A 20368-nucleotide genomic window follows, 5' to 3' on the forward strand; every position below is an offset into this window, starting at 1 on the left:
TATTGGGTTTTTCTTCAGGCTCCAAAGGTAATATATATAAAGAGAATTTGAACTGAAATAAGGAGCTACTACTCGGGAGAGGAGGAGAGGCTGTCAGGACACAAAGCGAGGGTAGGGATCTCAGCTGGTCACTGGTGAGAGGTGTCCACGTTACGTACTCATGTTCTTCACTCCTCCCAGGCATTGCTGCCTGGAACCTGAAGGCAGAGAGGAACATTCTGAGTATCATCAGCCTAACACTGACTTAAACGCTTCGTTTATAGCATCAGGAACCTGGTCAAGGAATGTGACTCAATTTCCTCATGTTTAAAATGAACACCCAAGTGCCTTACCCCAGGCCAGAAGTTACTCTTGTCCTCCTGTGAAATGCTTCCCTCTCCACGTGCTGGAAGGTGTCAAAAGTGCTGCTGCTGCTGCAAAAATGCCCTGGGTATTAAGGCAACTGGTATCAAAGCAGCTGTACGTGTCAGCGCATGTAGCCGACGAGATCGTACCACAGCTTTCCACCCCAGCTCACTGTAACTCCTTCTGGTGAGGTAAAGCAGATGATAAATTCTATCAGTACAAGCTGCGGATGGGGAAGAGGCAGGGCTGCAGGTTTCCTTCCCATCCCTTGAAGTTAAGTGGCTGCTTCTAAATCCAATTTAGCTGTTTCTCAGTCTGGTGACAGGTGTTTAGCATGGCTCTGCAGGAACCAAGAAAATTTTACATGTGTTGGGATTCCTGGCTCAACCCACTCTCTGCCAAGCAATAGTGAACACGGTGTGGACAACAAACAAACAACTGCTTTTGTGAAGCTTAAGAAGGTGAAAGGGCCAGAACCACCTGTTCAAGTGCTCGCCACTGAAAAGCCACAAGATTTTCAGGGCTTTAATTTGAAATAAGTAAGTGCTCTGTGTTAAGCTCTTTGAGGGTAGTAATTTCTGTTATCTCTACCTCTAGTATTAATTGGCACTGTAGCTCCAGAAGTTGCTTTTTGTTTTAGGAAGAAATTGCGTTACTGCAAGCAACACATCTTTCCCTTGACTAAACAAAATCCCTCATCCTGTCTTTCTGGAGCTTTCTATTCACATACTGGTGTCGGAGGGCAGGCATTGTGTATTTTCAGGTTTGAAGAACCCAGGGAGCTCTCTCAGAAATACAACATACAGGGAGCAGTACAGCTGAACTTGGGCCTTCTGGGGCAAGAACTGGAGCCTCTTGAACAAGTGACCCTCCAGCTACCTTGTCAGAGAACAGAGCTCAGCTTACTGTTCTTCTACAGCAGAGCTGGAGGCGCTACACAGCAAATCTGCAATGTTTAAAGACAAGTTCTTCGCTGCACCTGTTCGTGGAGGTGCTCCTACCCATACCTCATCCCAGGAAAGCTTGGGAGAGGCAGAGGATGAAAAAGGGGTGTTATTTCTCTTAGCATCGGTATCGGAAAGAGGAAACCTTTTTTTTCCCAGAATGTGTGAATATTAAAAAAGAACATTAGAAAAGAGCCACATTTTTAATTTTTTTTAAAAGAAAACAACAGAATGAAATACATCTTGATTCCATAAATAGTATTAGCAGCAAACCCTCCCATCACTCTAGGTGGCAAAAGGTCTACAGCACAAGAAGTAATAGATACTGTAAACACTGTCTGATCAGCTGTAAGCCTCTTCCTTACTGAGCCTATACAGTCTTCACCTCTTCACCTGCTTACGTGTTCTAGTGAACTAGAGTGAGAAGAGGCAACAACTGTTCTCCAAAAGCCAATTTTTGATGTTCTGTGGTGGGGTAATTGCTTTGTCTGCAAATGCTCATTTCACTGGCTTTTTTTTTTTTTTAACAAAAGCTTTTTTTTTTATTTTAATTTTAGAAGGAAACCTGAGCATTGACAGTCTTTGCTCTGTGCCAAACTACATCCTTCAATTAAAAAGTACTAAAAAGAAAAATGCATCGACTGCCACCACCATTTTTCTTGTTTGCTTTTCTTATTGTCACGGCTTTGGCAGTTAAGGAGAGTTGGCTTACAGGTCACGGCAATCATTTGACTACATTTCTGGTTTGTGGCTCTTAACTCAAAGGGCTATGCAAGGTGTGTCATGTATCCCCGCGCTGGATGGATTAATTTGAGTGATTTGGAAAAGAAGTATGCACAGTGAGCGTGAAAAAAATCTCCTTGCCTCATATTTCCTTCTTAGCAACTGTTCACTTGTACGTGCATGATCCATTCTTATTCAGTGTTTTGGCTACAGAGTTTATTAAGCGGTGGTAGTGCGGAGACCAAAACAGAAGGAAAACTCCTCATTTGACATACGCTGCTGACGGGGAAAACAAGGAAGAGGTTTTTTTCCTTCCCCAGTTTTAACATCCAAGAAAAGTTCCCTCTCTCTTCTCTTCATTTGTGTCCAGAGAGGGCATCACCTGTTGAATAGACTCCATTGTTAATCCTACAGTCTTCAGTCCTCACAGAGTCTATTAATTCCTCCTCTGAATCCTCCTCCTCTTCCTCCTCTGGGGCTGACAGGCTGGATGTGGGGCCTTTACATATTTTTAAGTGGCGAGTGAGGTGATATTTGGTTAGATAAGCCTTGGAGCATTTTTCACAGACATAGTCCCTCTTTCCTTCATGTGAATTGAGATGCTTCTTCAGGTGATTTGTCCTCAGAAACAGCTTGTCACACTTGGGGCACTTGATCTGCCGTTCTCTGCAAGACACGGGAAGGTTACAGTTTGCTCCTGCCGCAAGGCGGCTGATACTTTATTAAATGGTGGGGTGGTGGTGACAGGAAGGGTGAAAGGGTCAGTCTTACTCCTAAATCTTTCAGTGTGGGTGAAGGAGAAGCAGATCAGAAGTGTACTTCAGTGTAAATACTGCTCGGTTTTCTCTCACATGGTACATAAGCAAAGCCCCTCTTCTCTGCTCCCCGCCCCCCCCCCCCCCCAACATCACTGGCAAAAGTCAGGCTTTTTGGATTAACTGCTAGCTTGCAAGCAACTGTTTTTCTTTCCTGATGATAAATTAAAGAAGAAAGAATTCTACAAGGGTTGTTTGTTTATTTTTTTGAGGAAGACCAAACTCTGGTTAAGCTCCCCGTTTTGGCAGGGGCAGAGATGTTGCGGTGGTGGAAAGGTTAGTCTCCCTGCTTCCCACCCTGCATAAACGGGAGGAAAAAAAAAAGAACAAAAAAGAAAAACAAAGCTGCTGAGTGTTAATAACCCTCAGTCTGTAAATGCTAAGCAGAGGCTTACCAGACTGCAACAGTCAAATTCTGCAGATGACTGTGCAAAACACCTCCCAGCAGTAGTGCTCCTGGCTCTGGCCGTAAGAACAAGCAGCAAAGCAAGTCTGTCTGTCTGCCTCTCTCTTGCTCATGCTAGCTGCACTATGCTGTCTCCTAGACAGCATGACAGAAGTGGCCATCAATTCCAAGTGAGTACAAGAACCAGATGCTGAAAACGAAATAAGCAGAGGGACTAGCTTTGGGCAAGCAGCCTTGAAGGAAGGACCTTGGATTGGGAGTAACTGAACAGGATGGAGAGATTCTCACAGCAAAAGGAAAGCTCTGGCCTTGCAGCGAGCTGAGGGGCTGGGAGAGACACGGGTTGGATAACCGGAGGAGGACCTGGGGGTGGGCATCTCCCTGCAGGAGGAGCAGGAGACCAAGTGCAGGAATGAGACCTGGGGGGAGGTGAGAGCTGGGAGTGGCTGCACCCCACCCCTGGGGCAAGCAGAGAGGGAGACTTCACTAGCAAGCTACTCGGTGAGAGGCACACTGAGGAGTTTATGATTTTTCACGGTCATGTTGGGATGTGGAAACAGTTCTCAGCCAAGAACTAAAGGTAAATCAACTAACCCCCTCTCTCTTCAAAATCATGACCACTCCAGAATGCCATTTCACAAGACAAGGTGCACACCTGGAATTTACTGTGTCATTAAAATATCGCAAACACTAGAATAGGACAACTTCAGCCAGTAACAAGGAATTTGTCCAGACTGACTTCTCTGTCATTTTAGAGGATGAACCTGTATTCCCTAGGCCAAACTACTTGCAAACTAGAGATTCTCTCTTGGGCTGTTGAGCTTCGTTATTTATTGCACTGGCCAGTGCAACGCATGCTGCGAGATCACTTACTGCGTGTGAGTGAGTACATGCTGCTTGAGGTCCTGCCTCCGCATGAACAGCTTTTCGCAGTAATCGCACTTCAGATTCTTCTCCCCGGTGTGGATGACCATGTGCGATTCCAGGTGAGCCTTCTGGGTGAACGATTTGTCGCAGAGGGTACAGCGATAATTCTTCTGACCTAGGATTACATACGTACACCCACAAATTGACAGTCAGTGCCCCAAGAAATACAGTAAGCAAACAAGCCTGACCACTTCTGAAAAATAAAATTTTACCCTGAAGAAAGGCAGATTCCTTGTGAACAGGACTAGTTTTCTCCTCCAGTTCCTTCAAACTCAGCATAAAGGCCTACCTAGTTACAGTCTAGATTTAGCTATGCAAAAAACAGGCATCTGACTTCACGTCATCATTCCCAAATCTTTTCATTCCCCACCCCATGCCCCCAAGCCAAAAAACCCACTTCATGCTACGTTTTCGAACCACTGAACCCTTCATGTGATGCACGGTTCTGCACTTTGTCCTTCTAAGCACCACTCATTCCTCTTCCTCCCATGCTTGTGGTCAGTCAGCCTCTCCTGTAAGACAGACTTTCTGCTTCTTGTCTACACCAACTGTAGCTCCCTGTTCTGCATATCAAAACATCACCAGTAGACTTGTAAATTTTGCAGCAAAGAGATTCAGGCAAACACTTAACAAGACTAGGCTTATCCAAGATGAATTCTTGAGTAAAAATAATGGTAGCCTCCATTTTAATAGTAACCATGGTAGCCATCTCGTTACTGTACATTAGTACGTCCCCATTGCCACTAATTTCCCACAGGAACTGTATCTGATGCCTTACCGGAGCCCAATCATATCTGATGCACTGCATTGCCTTTGTCTAGAAAAACAAGTTCTCTTATCTAACAAACACACAGGTACAAAGCTCACTGGCTCTCTGATAACTTTTATGAATGTTCTACCGCATTTTTCCACTTGTCTGTAGTTCTTCCATTATTCTTTGTCAGAAATAGTTCAAAACCCCTGCCCGCCACTGACTTCAGACTAAGTTTGACTACCACTTGAATCCCTGTCCCACTGAGTATTCTGTAGTCGTGTATACCACATTTGTACTTTTGACCAGTTTATTACAACTCCTCACTACTGGGCCCACAGCTTCCTACGCTTGGCTCACGTGCACTGAACTCCTAGTTGTATTCCCTTTCCAGCTTTGTGATTTGCATTCAGTGATTCCCAATAGCTAGTTCAACCTTACTGAAAAAAAAAGAAGCAAAAATATCCACACTGTCTATTGCTGGCCTGTACTTGACCTTCACCCTCTCCCCTATCCTCGCTCTGTGTTAAATCCATGCCTTTTCCTATTTCCACTCTTCTTACACAGCTGAAAAACTTACTTTTCACTATTTTGTTTTCCACTTTTAGCTCTCATTCACTGATCTGCTGGCAATTCTCCGTTTATCCCCAAAGCCTCTAGTGATACCCAAACGCCTACAGAAGTCAACAGCATGTTCAGACTTCAGTTCTGAGAAGTGGCAGAGCTGAGCCTTATCCACATCAGTCTGACCCCACAGTCAGCAACTTCAGTCTTGTGCCATTTCCTTAAGATGAAAAACAATTCAAGTAGGAAAGAGGAGAAAGATCTCAGCTCCATATTTAAGTGGACAACTGTCCACATTACAAGCTCTCAAACCCAGCTGGCTTTTTCTCATGAGCAGAAGGGAACCCTTGTTTTATCACAGCTGCCAGCACTGGATCTGCTGTGTGGAAACAAAGGGTTTCTGTCTCCCATGCGAAGGCCAACACTTCTTCCCCACTGTAATCAACTCCAACTCATCAAATGCTTTTAGACATGGCACAATCAGAGAGAACACAGGTCTACATACTGTTCTGTAAGCACCCACACCACTGAACCCAGCACGGTCCTGTCCCACGCCAACCAGCGCTCTCTCAGGCAGTGCCCAGGCATTAGTTGGGGTCGGCATGGACTGGAGATCATTCCTATAGATGGTCAGGATGCTGCCATTCTTAGAAAGGCAGGTCGAGGGAGGGGATTCTCCCCCTCTACTCTGCTCTGGTGAGACCCCACCTGGAGCCCTGCGTCCAGCTCTGGAGCCCTCAGCACAGGAAGGACATGGGCCTGTTGGAGCGGGTCCAGCGGAGGGCCACAAAAACGATCAGAGGGCTGGGTCACCTCTCCTTTGAGGTAAGGCTGAGAGAGTTGGGGTTGTTCAGCCTGGAGAAGAGAAGGCTCCGGGGAGACCTTATTGCAGCCTTTCAAGTATTTAAAGGGGGCTTATAAGAAAGATGGAGAGAGACTTTTTACCAAGGCCTGTAGTGACAGGACAAGGGGCAACAGTTTTAAACTGAAAGAGGATAGATTTAGATTGGACATAAAGAAGAAATGTTTTTACAATGAGGGTGGTGAGGCACTGGAACAGGTTGCCCAGAGAAGCTGTGGATGCCCCACCATTGGAAGTGTTCAAGGTCAGGTTGGATGGGGCTTTGGGTGACCTGATCTAGTGAAAGATGTCCCTGCCCATGGCAGGGGGATGGGACTAGATGATTTTTAAAGGTCCCTTCCAACCCAAAACATTGTACGATTCTAAGCTCTTAGAAACACAGATTTATGGACACAAGCTATGCCCTGCCAGCTGGCCAAGGGATCAGAGAGAGCAGGTCCTGCCCCAATGTTTTACTAGCACAGGCATCTCTATGAAGTCCCCAGCCCTTACCTGTGTGTATCTTGAGGTGTGTCCGTAAGTTGCTAGGATCACTGAAAGCTTTGCTACAGAAATCGCACTTGTGCGGCTTCATGCCCATGTGCCCCATGAAGTGGACGTGGAGCTTGGAAGGGGAGATGAAAGCCTGGGGGCACATGGAGCACTTCCACTTCCTCTCCTTGCCGTGGCCCGGCCCATGGCTGCTGCTGTGCCCCTGACTGGGGAGGTGGTTGTGAATATGGCTGCTCAGGTGGGCCTTGAAGTCCGCGTAGGAAGCGCATTCCTTTCCGCAGTGGCAGATGTGCACGTCCGGATGTTCAGGGACACCTTTGGGCACAAAAGCATCACTTTTAATGAGGCACAGCAAGGCCTAACAGAGCGTGAGCATGATCCATGTGGAAAAACGCTTTGTCTGTGGTAGCAAAGCCAGCTGCAGAGGTTTTCACCTCCGTTCCTTTCAGCTCCAGTGCTTGCTTTTCAGCTCTTTTCTGTAGGCCATTTCAAATGTTTTGGGGGCCAAACTTTGGCATGGTTTTGAGCACAACTCCAACAAACCTAAATTATCACAAAGAAAGGTGGGGGAGGATAGGAACATCTTCAGCTAGCAAAACTCTCTTAGCACCAGATGGGTGAACAGAAGAAAACCAACCCTTTTTCTTTGAAACTGCGATCTTTTACTCCTGATCAGTGGAATTAGATAGTGAAATGTTTCTTTTATGCGATGGTACTCCTGCAGTCATGAGATGTAAAAGGAAACTATGACATGCGCCACTAGGAACTGAGAAGGAACATAATGCCCTCCCATGTCACCATGCCCAGAGACTCCACTAAAAGAGAATTCAAGCTGAGTACTCTCTGCAAAGCCAACAAAGATGAGCGCTTACTTACCAAGCTGTCGTGCATAGTCCCGACTGTAATAAAAGAGAAGCTCGTGTTCAGGCGGGATGTCCCGAGAGGTGCAAAAGTAAATTTTTCCATCATGTGGATAAGCTACCAGATTCTGCTCTTCCCGGTTCCTATAGCAATAACGAGAGTTATGAAAAAAAAGCCCTCAAGAAATAATGACTTCTTGAGAGAGGAAAAAAAAAAGAAGGAAATTCCTATAAATAGGTAATGAGACAACCTCAATGCTTGTCAGCACATTATAAAAACTTTCATGTCTGTCACTTCTGTCCTTCTTTATTAAAGGAAAGGAAAGGAGAACTGGACCTTGAGAGCCAATCTGCTCCACCAAATGATACATTCTTCACACCACTGCAATATCTTGCTGAGAAAATTATTAATAGACATTGGAGTGGGCTGAGAGAAGAGAGTTTATGATCTCTTAAGAAACTACAAAAATATATATATTTTTCATATTAACCCCCTTAAGAAATAGAGAACACATGAGGGAGAAACAAATATCAGTAAAGTCTTAAAGCAAAATTATCTTCAAAAATAACTCTTGAAAAGCATTTCCAAGACGAGATAATTCATCTTCTGAAGCTGTATCTTGCATATGTTTGTTCCCAGTATCTGAAACCAGCAAAAGCTCTGCCCCACTGCAGTGGGAGATCAAGCAATAACTTCTTGACTTCTGCATACGGGAACAATGAAATTAATTGCAGGAGAAACCTACTTTGTGTCACAGAGCAATAGGAAAGGTTCAGCCTTCTCAGTGGACCATGCATGGAGCAATACTGAAGCCAGTCTGGACAGTTTTCATCACAGGCTCCAGAAGGACTGAAAAGGACAGCTCTTGTGAGCTGTAAGAGCTTGGAACTTGGCCAAAAGAACCCAGGGACACTTTGCTAATAAAGTATTAAAATCAAAAAGACAATCAATGTCATCTTCACAGTTGCATCCAAAAAGAATGGGGCAGAGGGAAGGCAATAACAAACTAATACACAGTAAGCTAACGCAAAAAGAACCTGGTTTAAAGCTTCAGAACAAGGGAAACAAAGTATGTGGGCAGGTTTGGGGCTGTTTTACTACAGCATGCATACTGGTTTCTCTGTAACGTTCTCCACTGGGTGCTCTGTTTCATTCTCCCCACCAGTCCAAGATGCCTAGGTAACTCCTGAAGGTCCCTTGGTCCCGAGGTCATTACCCATCTGGGCAGTCAGGACAGCAGTGCACATCCTCCAGCACGGCCTCCTATGAGCCTGCAGCTCAGACTCCAAGCTACTTAGCACAGTACAGGTGGTTCTCACCTGGCTTTGCGTACAAACATCATCCAGTTACATTCATTTTCATCAGTTGTAATGATGCAGAACTCCAGGACGCCATTGTGATAGATCTACCAGGAAAAACAAATGCAATCTTAGGACAAAACACAGCAACAAATGCAGTGAAAGCCAGCTTCTTTCTTTAACATAGGATGTATTTATCTAGAAGAAGCCAGGAGGCCTCCATTGCCATTACCAAGACCACAGCTCTGTTCTTACTCCTTACCTTCCCCTTCACACAGGAATCTTGACCTCTCTGCTACCCAGGAGGCTAGAAAAACTGTTTATCAGCATCTTTCCCACACACCACCTTTAGTTCCCAGCAGAAATGCATTTGGCTGCTTTTCTTACAAATCAACTCTTGTGAATAATAATATCTGGGCAAACAGTACATGTTTTATTTATAGAGATCAATTTTACTTTCTGAACATGAAATGATGTGAAAAAGAAAGCTTTAAAGCAGCTTTCCTAAAACAAATCATTCATCACCTGGGGGAACTTTCGATAAACAATGATACAAAACAAACAAACAAGTGCTGCCTAGTAATTCATATACAATCTATCATCTCCACTGCAACTCCACACAAATACAGGAAACCACATAGAGCCCTTGAGAAGAAAAGGCATTAAAGAAGTTCATTGTAAGTCAGGATTGATTATCAGCATATTACATGGTATACAGCTCTGCTAGGCTGATATTAAGTATTAAACAATCAAACTGCATTAATTTTGATTTTTGGCAAGGATGATAACGTTAAAGCTGCTGTGTCATGCAGTGGCTTTCACCAGATAAAGGCATGCCTGCGGACTCTGTGAGCCGTAACATCCACTGACCTTCCAGATGTGACTAGCTGCTTTGTCTGTCCAGTCAGCCACCTCCAGAGAATGGCTCTGCTGCCCGATCAAAGGTCCAAAACAAGTCCTTACAGGAATGGTTTCTCGTGTCCACACACCTATCAGTAGAAGACCAAAATCTGCAGAAATCATTTATTTTAAGAACTAATCATGCATAACAAAGAGGTGGGAGGTTTATGAGATAATGCTCCAGGGGTAATATCTAGGCAAAAGATCATCAAAGCTTCTACTTCACATGTAAAACACACCCAAGGCAGAGACAAGAACCACCACCACCACATGACACTATTGGGAGCCGCTTTGTTTTAATTACAAATATTTATTTTGTCTGTCAAAAGCAAGTAATTTACTTTTTAGTAAGCTATAAAACTAAGATCCTAGCCACTTGTACCAGTTAAAGTTTTCATGGCACTTTCTGCAGAAGCAGAAAATACTAGTTTCAGTAACTACATTTCGCCTACCTAATCCCCAGGCATTTCCAGAATTGTTGCTGGGCATTGTTAAGCAGCTTCTGCATTTCTCCCCAGAGGCAGCTGTATTTCTGTCATGGGCAGAGGGATTCCTGCGTGTATATTATTTATTATTAAACAGTTATATATATATAGGTCTACATGAATACACTGAATAACTTTTAGGAATAAACTGGAAACTAGTGCAGCTTGAAAAGAACAGATGTAATCTGCTCTCAAAAAGCAGCATTGCTAAGCAAGCCAATAATCACATTCTTCTCTAGCCTTCAGATCCTTCGGGTATTGCACTGTACTCTTCGATTTCCAGGTGACAATGGTGTGAAATACAGTAACAACGTCCACATCCAATGACAAGGTCGGAGTCTACATGCCACATGTAAATGGGGGTGGGAGGGGAGGAAAAGAGGCATTCGTGATCAGTTCTCCAGTGAGAGTATCCAGAAGACCCACAGGTGGCAAACCAAGCTGATGAACAAGCAGACAGAAATCTCCTCCATTATTTCTAATTGTTATCTTCCCCCAAACTCCAATTGCTGTAACATTTCCTTATCAAAACTGTGCCTGGGCTGTTTAGCACACAATAAAAATAAACACCATACCTTGCTTGTGCTTGACCATACCAAGTGTTTCAGTAACGCTCTGTGGCAGCAGAGTCCTAGAGTCTAGCTGAAGTCTAAGCAGTAACCAGAGGACAAGAAGCTCTTGCACAATGTAAGTCAGGGTGATTACAGAAGAGGGAACCACCTCTTTATTTCAGTGTTTCTTTCCCGCATTATATTCCCTACGGTTTTTGATTTCAGGCAATGAGTGTATTTTAAACTGCTGCATAGAAATACATAGTAATCTGATTCTTACCCGCTTCAGCTCCCATGATAGATTGCCGGAGGACAAGCTGCTTAGGGAGAGAAAGCCTGGCTCGGCTCTCTATCGGGGTGTCAGGGACAAAGGTGACGGGCCCATGATCTGGGCAGTCCGATGGATATGCCTTGTCACACAGTGTGCACCCTGCAGAGAGGGGAAGGGACAACACAGATTAAAAAGATGCAACAGCCCCCATGGTGCAATCAGCTCCCTACCGATGTTTCAGCTCAGCTCCTGGCAAAGGCTGCTTCTATGTGGTTTAACTGATCCGCTTTACTAGGTTTTACTCAGAAGAATACGAACGATACAGTCAGATTGGCACCAACGTACAGTTCCTATCCAATTCAGATCAAATATGAGGATCTCCACCTGCCTTCCTGATGGTAACTCAATTGTTTAGGCTCTAGACTATCCCTACAGGGGCAACCTATCAATGGGACAGAGTCCACTCTTCATCAAATCTACTGCAAAACTGATGGTAGTCTCCCCAGAGCTGGCAGTAATGCTGATGATGGAAGAACCATTTTCTCTCTGATCACAAGTGAAATGACATTTATTGGCAGAAAAATCCAAGCCATACCAAACCAAACACTTTCTAACTGGTTACGTTTTTGGAATTTACCAGGAACACAAGAGTTTTCTTGCATGTAGAACCTCAAGGATATTAATGCAAAGGAGCAGTAAGGTCTTCTTTCTAAAATTTTTCTAATTTGAACCCACAAATCCCCTTATCTCCATTTAAATTCAGACAATTTGCAAATCTTCACGGCAGCAAAAACCTGACCTCACTGCTGCTTTTGAAGGACCTACTGCAATAAACTCATAGGGTACACCTCTATGGGATGCCACTGAATGGAACAAAACCAAAAGCCCAAGAAGAATCAGTAGCATCACTTTCCCAATCTGTCATTCAGCACAAGTACTGCTGAAAAACAAACCACTGAAAGTCTTCAGTCTAATAAATTCAGGAAAAAGTACAGCATAAAATGCTCTCATCTAGAAAAACTACATCATTTTAATTTTCTATGAATGGAGCAACCAACACCTACTCAGCAACCACCCTCCTGATAAATCATTCTTCTTCTGAAGAAAGATGCTCAGCTAATTAAGCACAATCTCCACAAAGACCTTCTTTGGCCTCTTGATGGCCCAACTCCAGTATAAGAGATAGAAGTAGTCTTCAGCAGGCATTAACAGCAGCTCCTTTCCTATTTGTTTGAAGAGATTTTTGGTACACTCTTTTCATACACCAAGGTACCAGAATCTGACCCCATACAAAATACAGTTTAAGCAACTACACAATTACAGGTAGGAAGGTACTTAGAAAATTATTAGGTAGAGCCTATATAAGAATTGCTTGATGTGCACAGATGACATGTAGGAGTACAGCAACAACAACCAGACCTGAGTAACGAGAAACACTATTTAGAATAAACAGTTGTTTTTAAGCACTGCCTAGCACACACCACTACAGGTCTGTGGACTAACCCCAAGGAGAGGCAAAGAGGAAGAAAAGCAAGTTCTAGGCATGTGACACTACCACTTGGAAAGGTTTAGGGATTCATACGTTTTTAAGAAGCTGAAAAAAAAATCCTACATTCTACAGGAAGCGAAATATACCATTTCCTTTCCATTTCTGTCCTTGCCAAATAATGGGGGGGGGGGGAATCACAGTGATTACTTCTCTGATTTGGGTACCCAGAATTGTAAGCAAAGATGATCACAAAAAGGGCTACTTAAAAGTTCCACAAACACTTAAGACTGTAGCAAAGGCACACTTTTTTCTTCCCGCTTAGGACCAGTGTAAAAAGTTTTCTGAAAAAGGCCCTGATTCCCGCCATCTCAGTGAGGAGAAGCCACCAAGAGTCTCAAACACCACCTCCTCCTTGCTCTCACCTGTCTGAACATAAATTCATGTTTTATTCAGGAGAAGTTTAAAAACGACAACAAAAAGTTAAAATTTTAACCTTCCCAAGTCAAAGATCTTTTTTGCAAATCACATGAAAGCACTAGGCATGCAATAGCCATTATAACATCCTACCAATGGGGAACATCACCTGGGAAACAGTTGAGGACTACTTTAAGTATAGTGACAATAAGCTGGCACATCAAATCTCACTTAGGTGAGTAAGAGAAGTGATTTCACCACGAGCATGTTGGATATCATAGTATTTTGATCATTATTTGTTCAACATGCAACAGATGCTTGTAAGAACTTCTGAGTGCATCAACTGTAAAACTCTTCCTCTAGGAGATGTAAATTCATCATAGTTCTACACCCATCTGATTTTAAGTTATATTTTATCCCCCAGAATAAAAGTTTCAATTCAAATGTCTGACTAGGCACTTTGCACTAAACTGCACCTCTCCCATTGCTAACCAAGGCACTATTTCTTTCCATTTCTTAAAAAATTTTCTGCAGGCAAAGCTTGTCATAAGGCTCTGGCAGTTGTAGGGCCAGATTGCATGCAAGAGCAGCGCTCAGCAATATAAAAGCCGGCCATGCACTTCAGTGGTGGGAAGCCAGACGTGCTGTGGGTGGAAGTTCAAATCTCTGTCCCAGCAAATGAGAACTTCATAGCTTTCAAACACCACTCCCTGAATGATGACAGGATTGACAGAGTGCTCCTCTCTTCCTAGGAGATCAACGAGCCTCTGGACTGAAGTCCTTTGATGAGAATAATTAGAAATACTAAAAACTTCCCTCCTTCTCTGCTCATTTTTCCCAGCAGGTCCTCTTGAGGACATTTTCATGATGACTGTTCGCAGCTTAATAAAAATCTTGCAAAATCGCATAACGTCATACTCAACAACTATACCCACTCAATGAAATGTATGGCTTGTGGTGGTGTTTTTTGCCTTTTTTTTTTTTTTAGTGGAGCAAGAAGAGTCATTTGTGATGTCACTTTAAAAAACAAAAGTCTCATTGCAAAGTATAACATCAGCATATCCACAAAAAGCAAGAGGTTCGTAAAAGAACTCAGCTGCCAACCTCAAGGAAACATGGGAGATGGATACAAAGAGAACAATGCTAAAACATCCTATTATGTTTACTAGTATTGTTTCAGCGAGGTTTATCTGCCACTACAAATGTTCCAACTTTCATGGACTTGTTAAATAACTAAGTTTCTTTCACCAGAAATCTGTAAGACTAGCAACAAGAGTCCTGTCATCCACCAGACAACAGCTACGTAACAAACCCTACCCCAAGAAAGTAGGAAATGCCCACTCACATATGGTAAACAAGGTTGCCATATTCTCCTTGTTCGAATTGGAGTCTTCCATTTGCAGAGAGGATGGTACGAAGGCAAGATTGTCTGCAGACACATCCACGTGACTTGGCCCCATGGCTACTTCCTGATTTATGGAAGACACTGCCACCGGCTCGAGGCTGAGGCCCACTTCGTGCAAGGCTACCGAGTCCAGGGAAGCTAGGTTGTGTGAGGTAGAGAGCGCCACACTCACGGAGTTGGTGCTCATGGCCACAGTATGAATGGAGTCATTTAGTGTGCTGTCCGATATTCCTGTCACCCGCCCGGCGATGTGGTCGGGCTCCATGACGACAGGGAGTTCCAAAGTGCTACCGTGAATGGGAATGACACCACCATGTCCCACAGCGTCCGATGTCAAGTTACTCCCCACCGTGTCTACGGCTAAAGGTTCGTGGCTCCGGGAGCCATTCGGGATCTGCGAATGATCCCCGGCTACGTCATCCATCGTAAGCTCCTCTGTCATCCCATCTGTAGAGATGGGGCTGGTTACCCTCGAAACGCTCTCCATAGTGATTGTAGTATCCAGCGCTACGTCGTGGCCGTCACTAGGATGCAGATTTTGAGCACCATGCGTGTTCACTGTGCGGGCGTCCATGGAGACAATCCCTGGCTCCAGCCCCACGGTTCCACTGGGCTGGTAGGGATCTAGGGCCGAGGGATTGCTGGAGACTGACAATGCCGGATTGCTATCAACATTTATAGTGTTGGGATGGATGTACTGAGGTGGCGGTCTGTCAGCCAAGTAAGATAAGATACCTGATAGAATGAGAGGGGGAAAGAGGAGAGAGTGAGATGACGTCATTTTTCAAATCTTGAACAAAAATACCCGATCATCGTGGCATAGTACATTAAGACCTAGATCCCTGAAGACACGCTCTTTACATTATGCCCAATTAAAAACCACTAATTCCAAAACATGGCTCACAAACATATGCCAACCCAGCACTCTTGTCAAAGTATCATTTGACAACAAATGCAGAGCTTCCATCCAACAAAGCAAATCTCCAGTTATTTGTCAAACTCTGAACAGCCAAGTTTCTGGCAGCATCTAACCTAGGCTCCTCAGTACAGAGACTGAATCAGAAAGAGGTTCTTCACATTTTAGGCATAATTTTTCATTCTCAAGAAATAGCTCACAAAGGATGAAGGACTGCTAGTGGAACCTAACATTTGATAATCCCTCATTCATGTTTGCTAGGAGAAGCAGAAACAGTTCTCCAGGATACACCCTTTTTGCTTCGGTATTTTAGTTTTAACAATGACTACTTCCTTCCTCTAAGACTAAGTGACACAACTGTCCATCTCAGAGATCATCAACTGCAATTCTGAAGGACCAAGATAAGGTCTCTCAAAGGTATCGTGAGTCATCTGCTCTCTTTCCTTAGATGAAAAGTATCTTGTTTCTCCTAAAACAATAGCCCAGTTAAATTTAAATCAGAAACGCTAACATCTTTTCTGGTAGTTCTGGAAAGATCATCTATGTCAAACAACCTTGGAACTTAAGATGCAAAGAAATATTAAACTGTATTTACATACTACCAACTTCTCTTGTTGGACAAAGCTAAAAAAAACAATCTTTAGAGGAAATACATCAGCACATTCAAGTAAACAGTACTTCCAGCAGAGACAGATTTTTGCAGATTCTGCAAGATCTGAGTCAGCATGCTTCTTTTTGGCCTTGAACCCTATAAGCCATTTGTTCTGTAAAAGTTTTCCATTCAAACATGTCCGTTATTACAAGCATGCAAGCATGGATACTCTTTCTGCAGCATAATCCCATTAAAAATGGCTAAGCTGCATCAAATATTTCGGCATGCTATGCTGCCCTGTGGCTTGAACAAGGAGGATCCTTGAAGGCAGTAAGATGACTGACAGAAGAGTCCTATGAAACATCAGGCTAAACATCAAGCAGCCTAGAAAGAAAAAGTACATTTCTGCATAAATTATTCCAGCTCAGAAGAATGGCAAATACTTTTAGTCCTCAAATGCACTGTCTCCTCCTCTACTTTTTGCCCACAAAATGGACAGGCATGTAATGCAGTAGGAAAGGTTACTCCTGAGCAGCTGGCAAGTTCAGCCACTAGTCATCAGGTAGTTGACAAGATCTGGGCTGCTATATTTCTTTCCCTAAGCTAGGCTGAACCAACAACACTCACTGTGTGACCTTGAAGAAGTTTATCTACCCCCTTCCACCCTGTCAATCTTAGCGACAAAACAAAACAAGGACTACATTTAAAGCTCAAATTTCTGTGTCTTCATATACTAACATGTAAAATTCTACATTTATACCCTAAAATACACGAGAGAGAGAGGAATCAAGATAGAAATCAGTATGTAACTTCGGAAACCAACCTTGAACAAAAATGAAGAAAACCTATGCCATGGGCTAAAGGGGTGGGAAAGAGCCCAAACTCCTCAGCTGATGGTTTGCTCTTTTTGAGCCTTGAACTACTGTAACCTACCATCATGCACATATCAAGTACTGCTTCAGACTACAGGAGAAAAAAAAGCAGCCGTTTTCGAACTAAAGTGATTTGAGACAGAAACCTGACACGCTTTGTTTTCTGTTAACCTTAAAAACAAATCAGCAGGAGGAGTGACTAGAGGTTTGGTTTAAGCAGAAAATACCCTGCAATTCTTTTTCATATACATACATAGAAACAGAGACCTGAAAATAAAGGTGTGTAAAAAACACAACAGACTCCAGACAAACTCCAGGAATTTACAGCGCTGCAAAAGAGTCAGTCTTGCCTGCTTCAGGGCAGAAACAGGTGGCTCTTAGAACAATTTCTCTCTCTGTTCCCATCCATCAGCACCAGACCACTTACCAGGTAGAATGTGTCTGAAATAGCTGCTCTCCAGGTGAGGGTATGGTGGCGGAGGTAGGGTGTAGTTTCTCTCTGGTATACCACACATCACTCCTCGATCCCCAATACCCATTGGGAGCATCAGAGACAGAGCAGAGGGCAAGGAACTCAAGGAGGGGCCCAAGTTTGGAATTGCAACAGGCAAGCCTGCAAAAGAAAGTGCCCATTTAACTTCAATGGAACTACTTGAGCTTATGAACACACAAGCTAACAAAGAAGTTACTAATTCCTCAGGAGCTCCCTATGGAAGTACAATATGATACTGCCAAAGTAAGGTGGCAAGCTTCAAAGAAAGGATCACAGTTATCACAGCACCGAGAGGCATGCCTGAATGTGGCTAGATCTTTTCTGGATACATTACGTAGGGCCTGCTTGTACTTTACAATTGTAATGGACTTTTGTCTGTGTAGCCCCCTGAAAAAAAAGAGCTAGGAAAACAGTTTTGCTTTACTTTTTTTTGAGTGAAGATGGACATAGATGGAGACAGATTTGCAGCTACAGTCAGTATTTCAAAGGATTCTCCTACCACCCTACCACCACAGTGCAAACCACCCCATTAGAACAAAATGTGACTCCCATTAAGGCATAAACCTGGTAAGTACACATCCCTTTTGCTTTGCCCCCATAAGCAACGGTTTATGGTCTACCCTTCCCCAATTCTACATCACCTCATTACCTGCTAAAAACATGACTTGCTATCAGAAGAAGCACTGCTACCCAGTTACAAACATTCCTGTGATAGTAAAACACAGAGTGTGAGCTGCAATACCCTTTGTCGGAGCTTTCCCCATTACCTGCTGCTGGTATGGCGTTGTGAGTGGGTGACGCTGCCAACCCCAAGTGACTCCCTGAGACCGGCAGGGCATTGCTCACAGCGGATGAGGTCAGCTGGTCCATCCCTACAGGACTCAAGTTCATTTCATTCATTCTGAGGAGCAGGGAACAGAGAGGGGAGGGGAAAAAGAAAGAGAAACAGAAGCAAGAGCATTCCTGATTACTGACTGTACTGTGGTGAGGAAGGGCTGAGTAAACAAACTCAAAATCAGATGTTTACACATAAAAACTCTGCCTTAGAAAGCTAAGCACAAAGCACATCAATCACTCACACTGTGATCACATCATGATCAATACATATTGATCATATTGGATAGCAATAACCAGGATTAGAAAGCCAGTTCAAAAAAACCAACCAGACCATAGCTTTTTCCTTGCCATCCAGAAAACAAAGTCTCACTCCTTGTAGTCAAAGCCACTGCAATTAAAGTACTGTGAACACAGATCGATTTGCAAGCTGAATGTCACAATTTACTCAGACAACGGCATCTGATCTATATTTCATGACTTCTGGGCACCACATTCATGTTCAAAAACCAAAGTCAGGGGAGAGGAGGGGGAAAGATCACTTAAAACTGGTAATGGACACAAAACATCTAATTCACCACCCATTTGAACCAGGCCAATAGTGACAAGAGTCACCTCTGCGGAACAGCCATTGTATAGAGTTTTAACAGGTTGCCTCAGTCTGGTTCTACAGACATGGCACATGCTCCTATCACATAAAAAACTGGCACCGTGGATGACATGTTATTTCAGAGCGATCAACCAGTAGCTCTTGAGTGCCCGCACCTCTCAAGCTACTCAAGCGGGCACATACCACACGAGTGGCTGCAGAGCTGTGGAAACTGCCAGGCTGCTGAACAACCCAAAACCCCAGCGGTGGGAGAAACATGCCAGCTTGGGGCACATCCATCCTCTGGGGTCCAGTCCATGGGGGTGGGGACACCAAGGAGACACGGTCACCTCCCACTTGTCAACAACTTTGCAAGCTCTGCCCGGCCTTCGCTCTGCCCACCCTGGCACTCCTGCCCACACGTCAGCTCTAAGCAGCGGTTCGTAGGGCCAGAAAGACCGGTTGCCCCCATGGTGGTCACAAGCCTGGCAACAAGACTGAACAGTCTCCACACTGGCCCAAGCCTCTCATGTGCCCTTTGCATGCAGCAGGCCCGAGCTCTGCGGTACTGACGGAGAGCTGGAGCTTGGATTGCCACTCCGGTAAGGTAAGGAAAGGTACCGCTCACCCTGGAAAAACGGCCAAATACACGAAACTCACGCAAGTTAACCCCAAGGTCTGCGCCACGCAAACAGAGTCGCCGACCTGCCTCTCGCTTCTGCCCAGTTTTTGCCTCGCGCGCTCTCCTACCCTCGCCAGCCGCCCCGCTTGCCGCCAGGGACGGCTTCGCAGGGACGACGCCAAGGGGTCCGGCCACCCGTCGGGGCAGGGGGCATCCCCCGCCTCCCCGGCCCCAACGGCTGATGCGGGAGGGAGGTGATGCCCGAGGGAGCGATCCACCACCCTCGCCCCGGGACCGAGGGGTGGCGAAGCACCGGGGCCAAGCCTCGGGCCCTGCGGGGGGCGCTGAACGCTTTAGGGACCCCCTCCCCTCCTCGCCCTCGGCCGGGGTGCCCGCCGCCGTCGCAAGGCCCGAGGTACCCGGGCTCCGCTCCGCCCGGCCGCGGTCCCGCCCGCCTCGCGCGGCCCCCCGTTCTCCCGGGGCTCACCTGGGGTGCATGGGGCCCAGCGCCTCTCCCGGCGGCGGAGCGGCCGCGGCTGCAGCCGCATCAGGGCCCTCAGCCCCGGCCCGCCACCGCCCCTCGGGCAGGCGCCTGCCCCCGGCCCCGGCCTCGGCCCCAGCCACGGCCCGGCCGCAACCACCGCCGCCGCCGCCGCCTCATGGGCGGGGCCCCGAGCGGCGCGGGCCCGGCCGCGGGCGGGGGAGCGCGGAGGAGGAGGAGGAGGAGGCGGCGGCCGGCGGTGATGGCGGCGGCGGCGGCGGCGGCGGGAGGGGACGGGGGCTGCTTCCGCCGCCGCGCGCTACATCCAGGAAGCGGCGCCACCGCCCCGGGGCTCGGCCGCTTCCCGCCTGCCGCCGCCGGGCTCCGCCACGGGCCCGGCTCTGGGCGCCGGCCCGAGCCCGGCCGCCTCCGCCGTGCTGGCGCGGAGGGGCCGCCGGGGGTGCCT

The 20368-nt window shown here is 45.7% G+C and overlaps 1 protein-coding gene across 1 annotated transcript; it reads right to left on the reverse strand.

Moving 5' to 3' along the window:
• Window positions 1-104: 104 nt before the first annotated feature.
• On the reverse strand, window positions 105-19985 carry PRDM4 (PR/SET domain 4). Its single transcript, XM_082310730.1, has 11 exons — window positions 19909-19985; window positions 18144-18277; window positions 17311-17496; window positions 14444-15238; window positions 11205-11354; window positions 9859-9977; window positions 9010-9095; window positions 7706-7833; window positions 6830-7144; window positions 4107-4275; window positions 105-2678 (listed from the first exon to the last, which is right to left on the reverse strand). The coding sequence occupies exons 1-11, from the start codon at window positions 19917-19919 to the stop codon at window positions 2369-2371; spliced, it is 2403 nt and encodes an 800-aa protein (XP_082166856.1). The 5' UTR covers window positions 19920-19985; the 3' UTR covers window positions 105-2368.
• Window positions 19986-20368: the final 383 nt, after the last annotated feature.

Source organism: Platalea leucorodia (genome assembly GCF_965183815.1).
Source record: "Platalea leucorodia genome assembly, chromosome: 4".
In the NCBI taxonomy this organism is placed as follows: Eukaryota; Metazoa; Chordata; class Aves; order Pelecaniformes; family Threskiornithidae; genus Platalea; species Platalea leucorodia.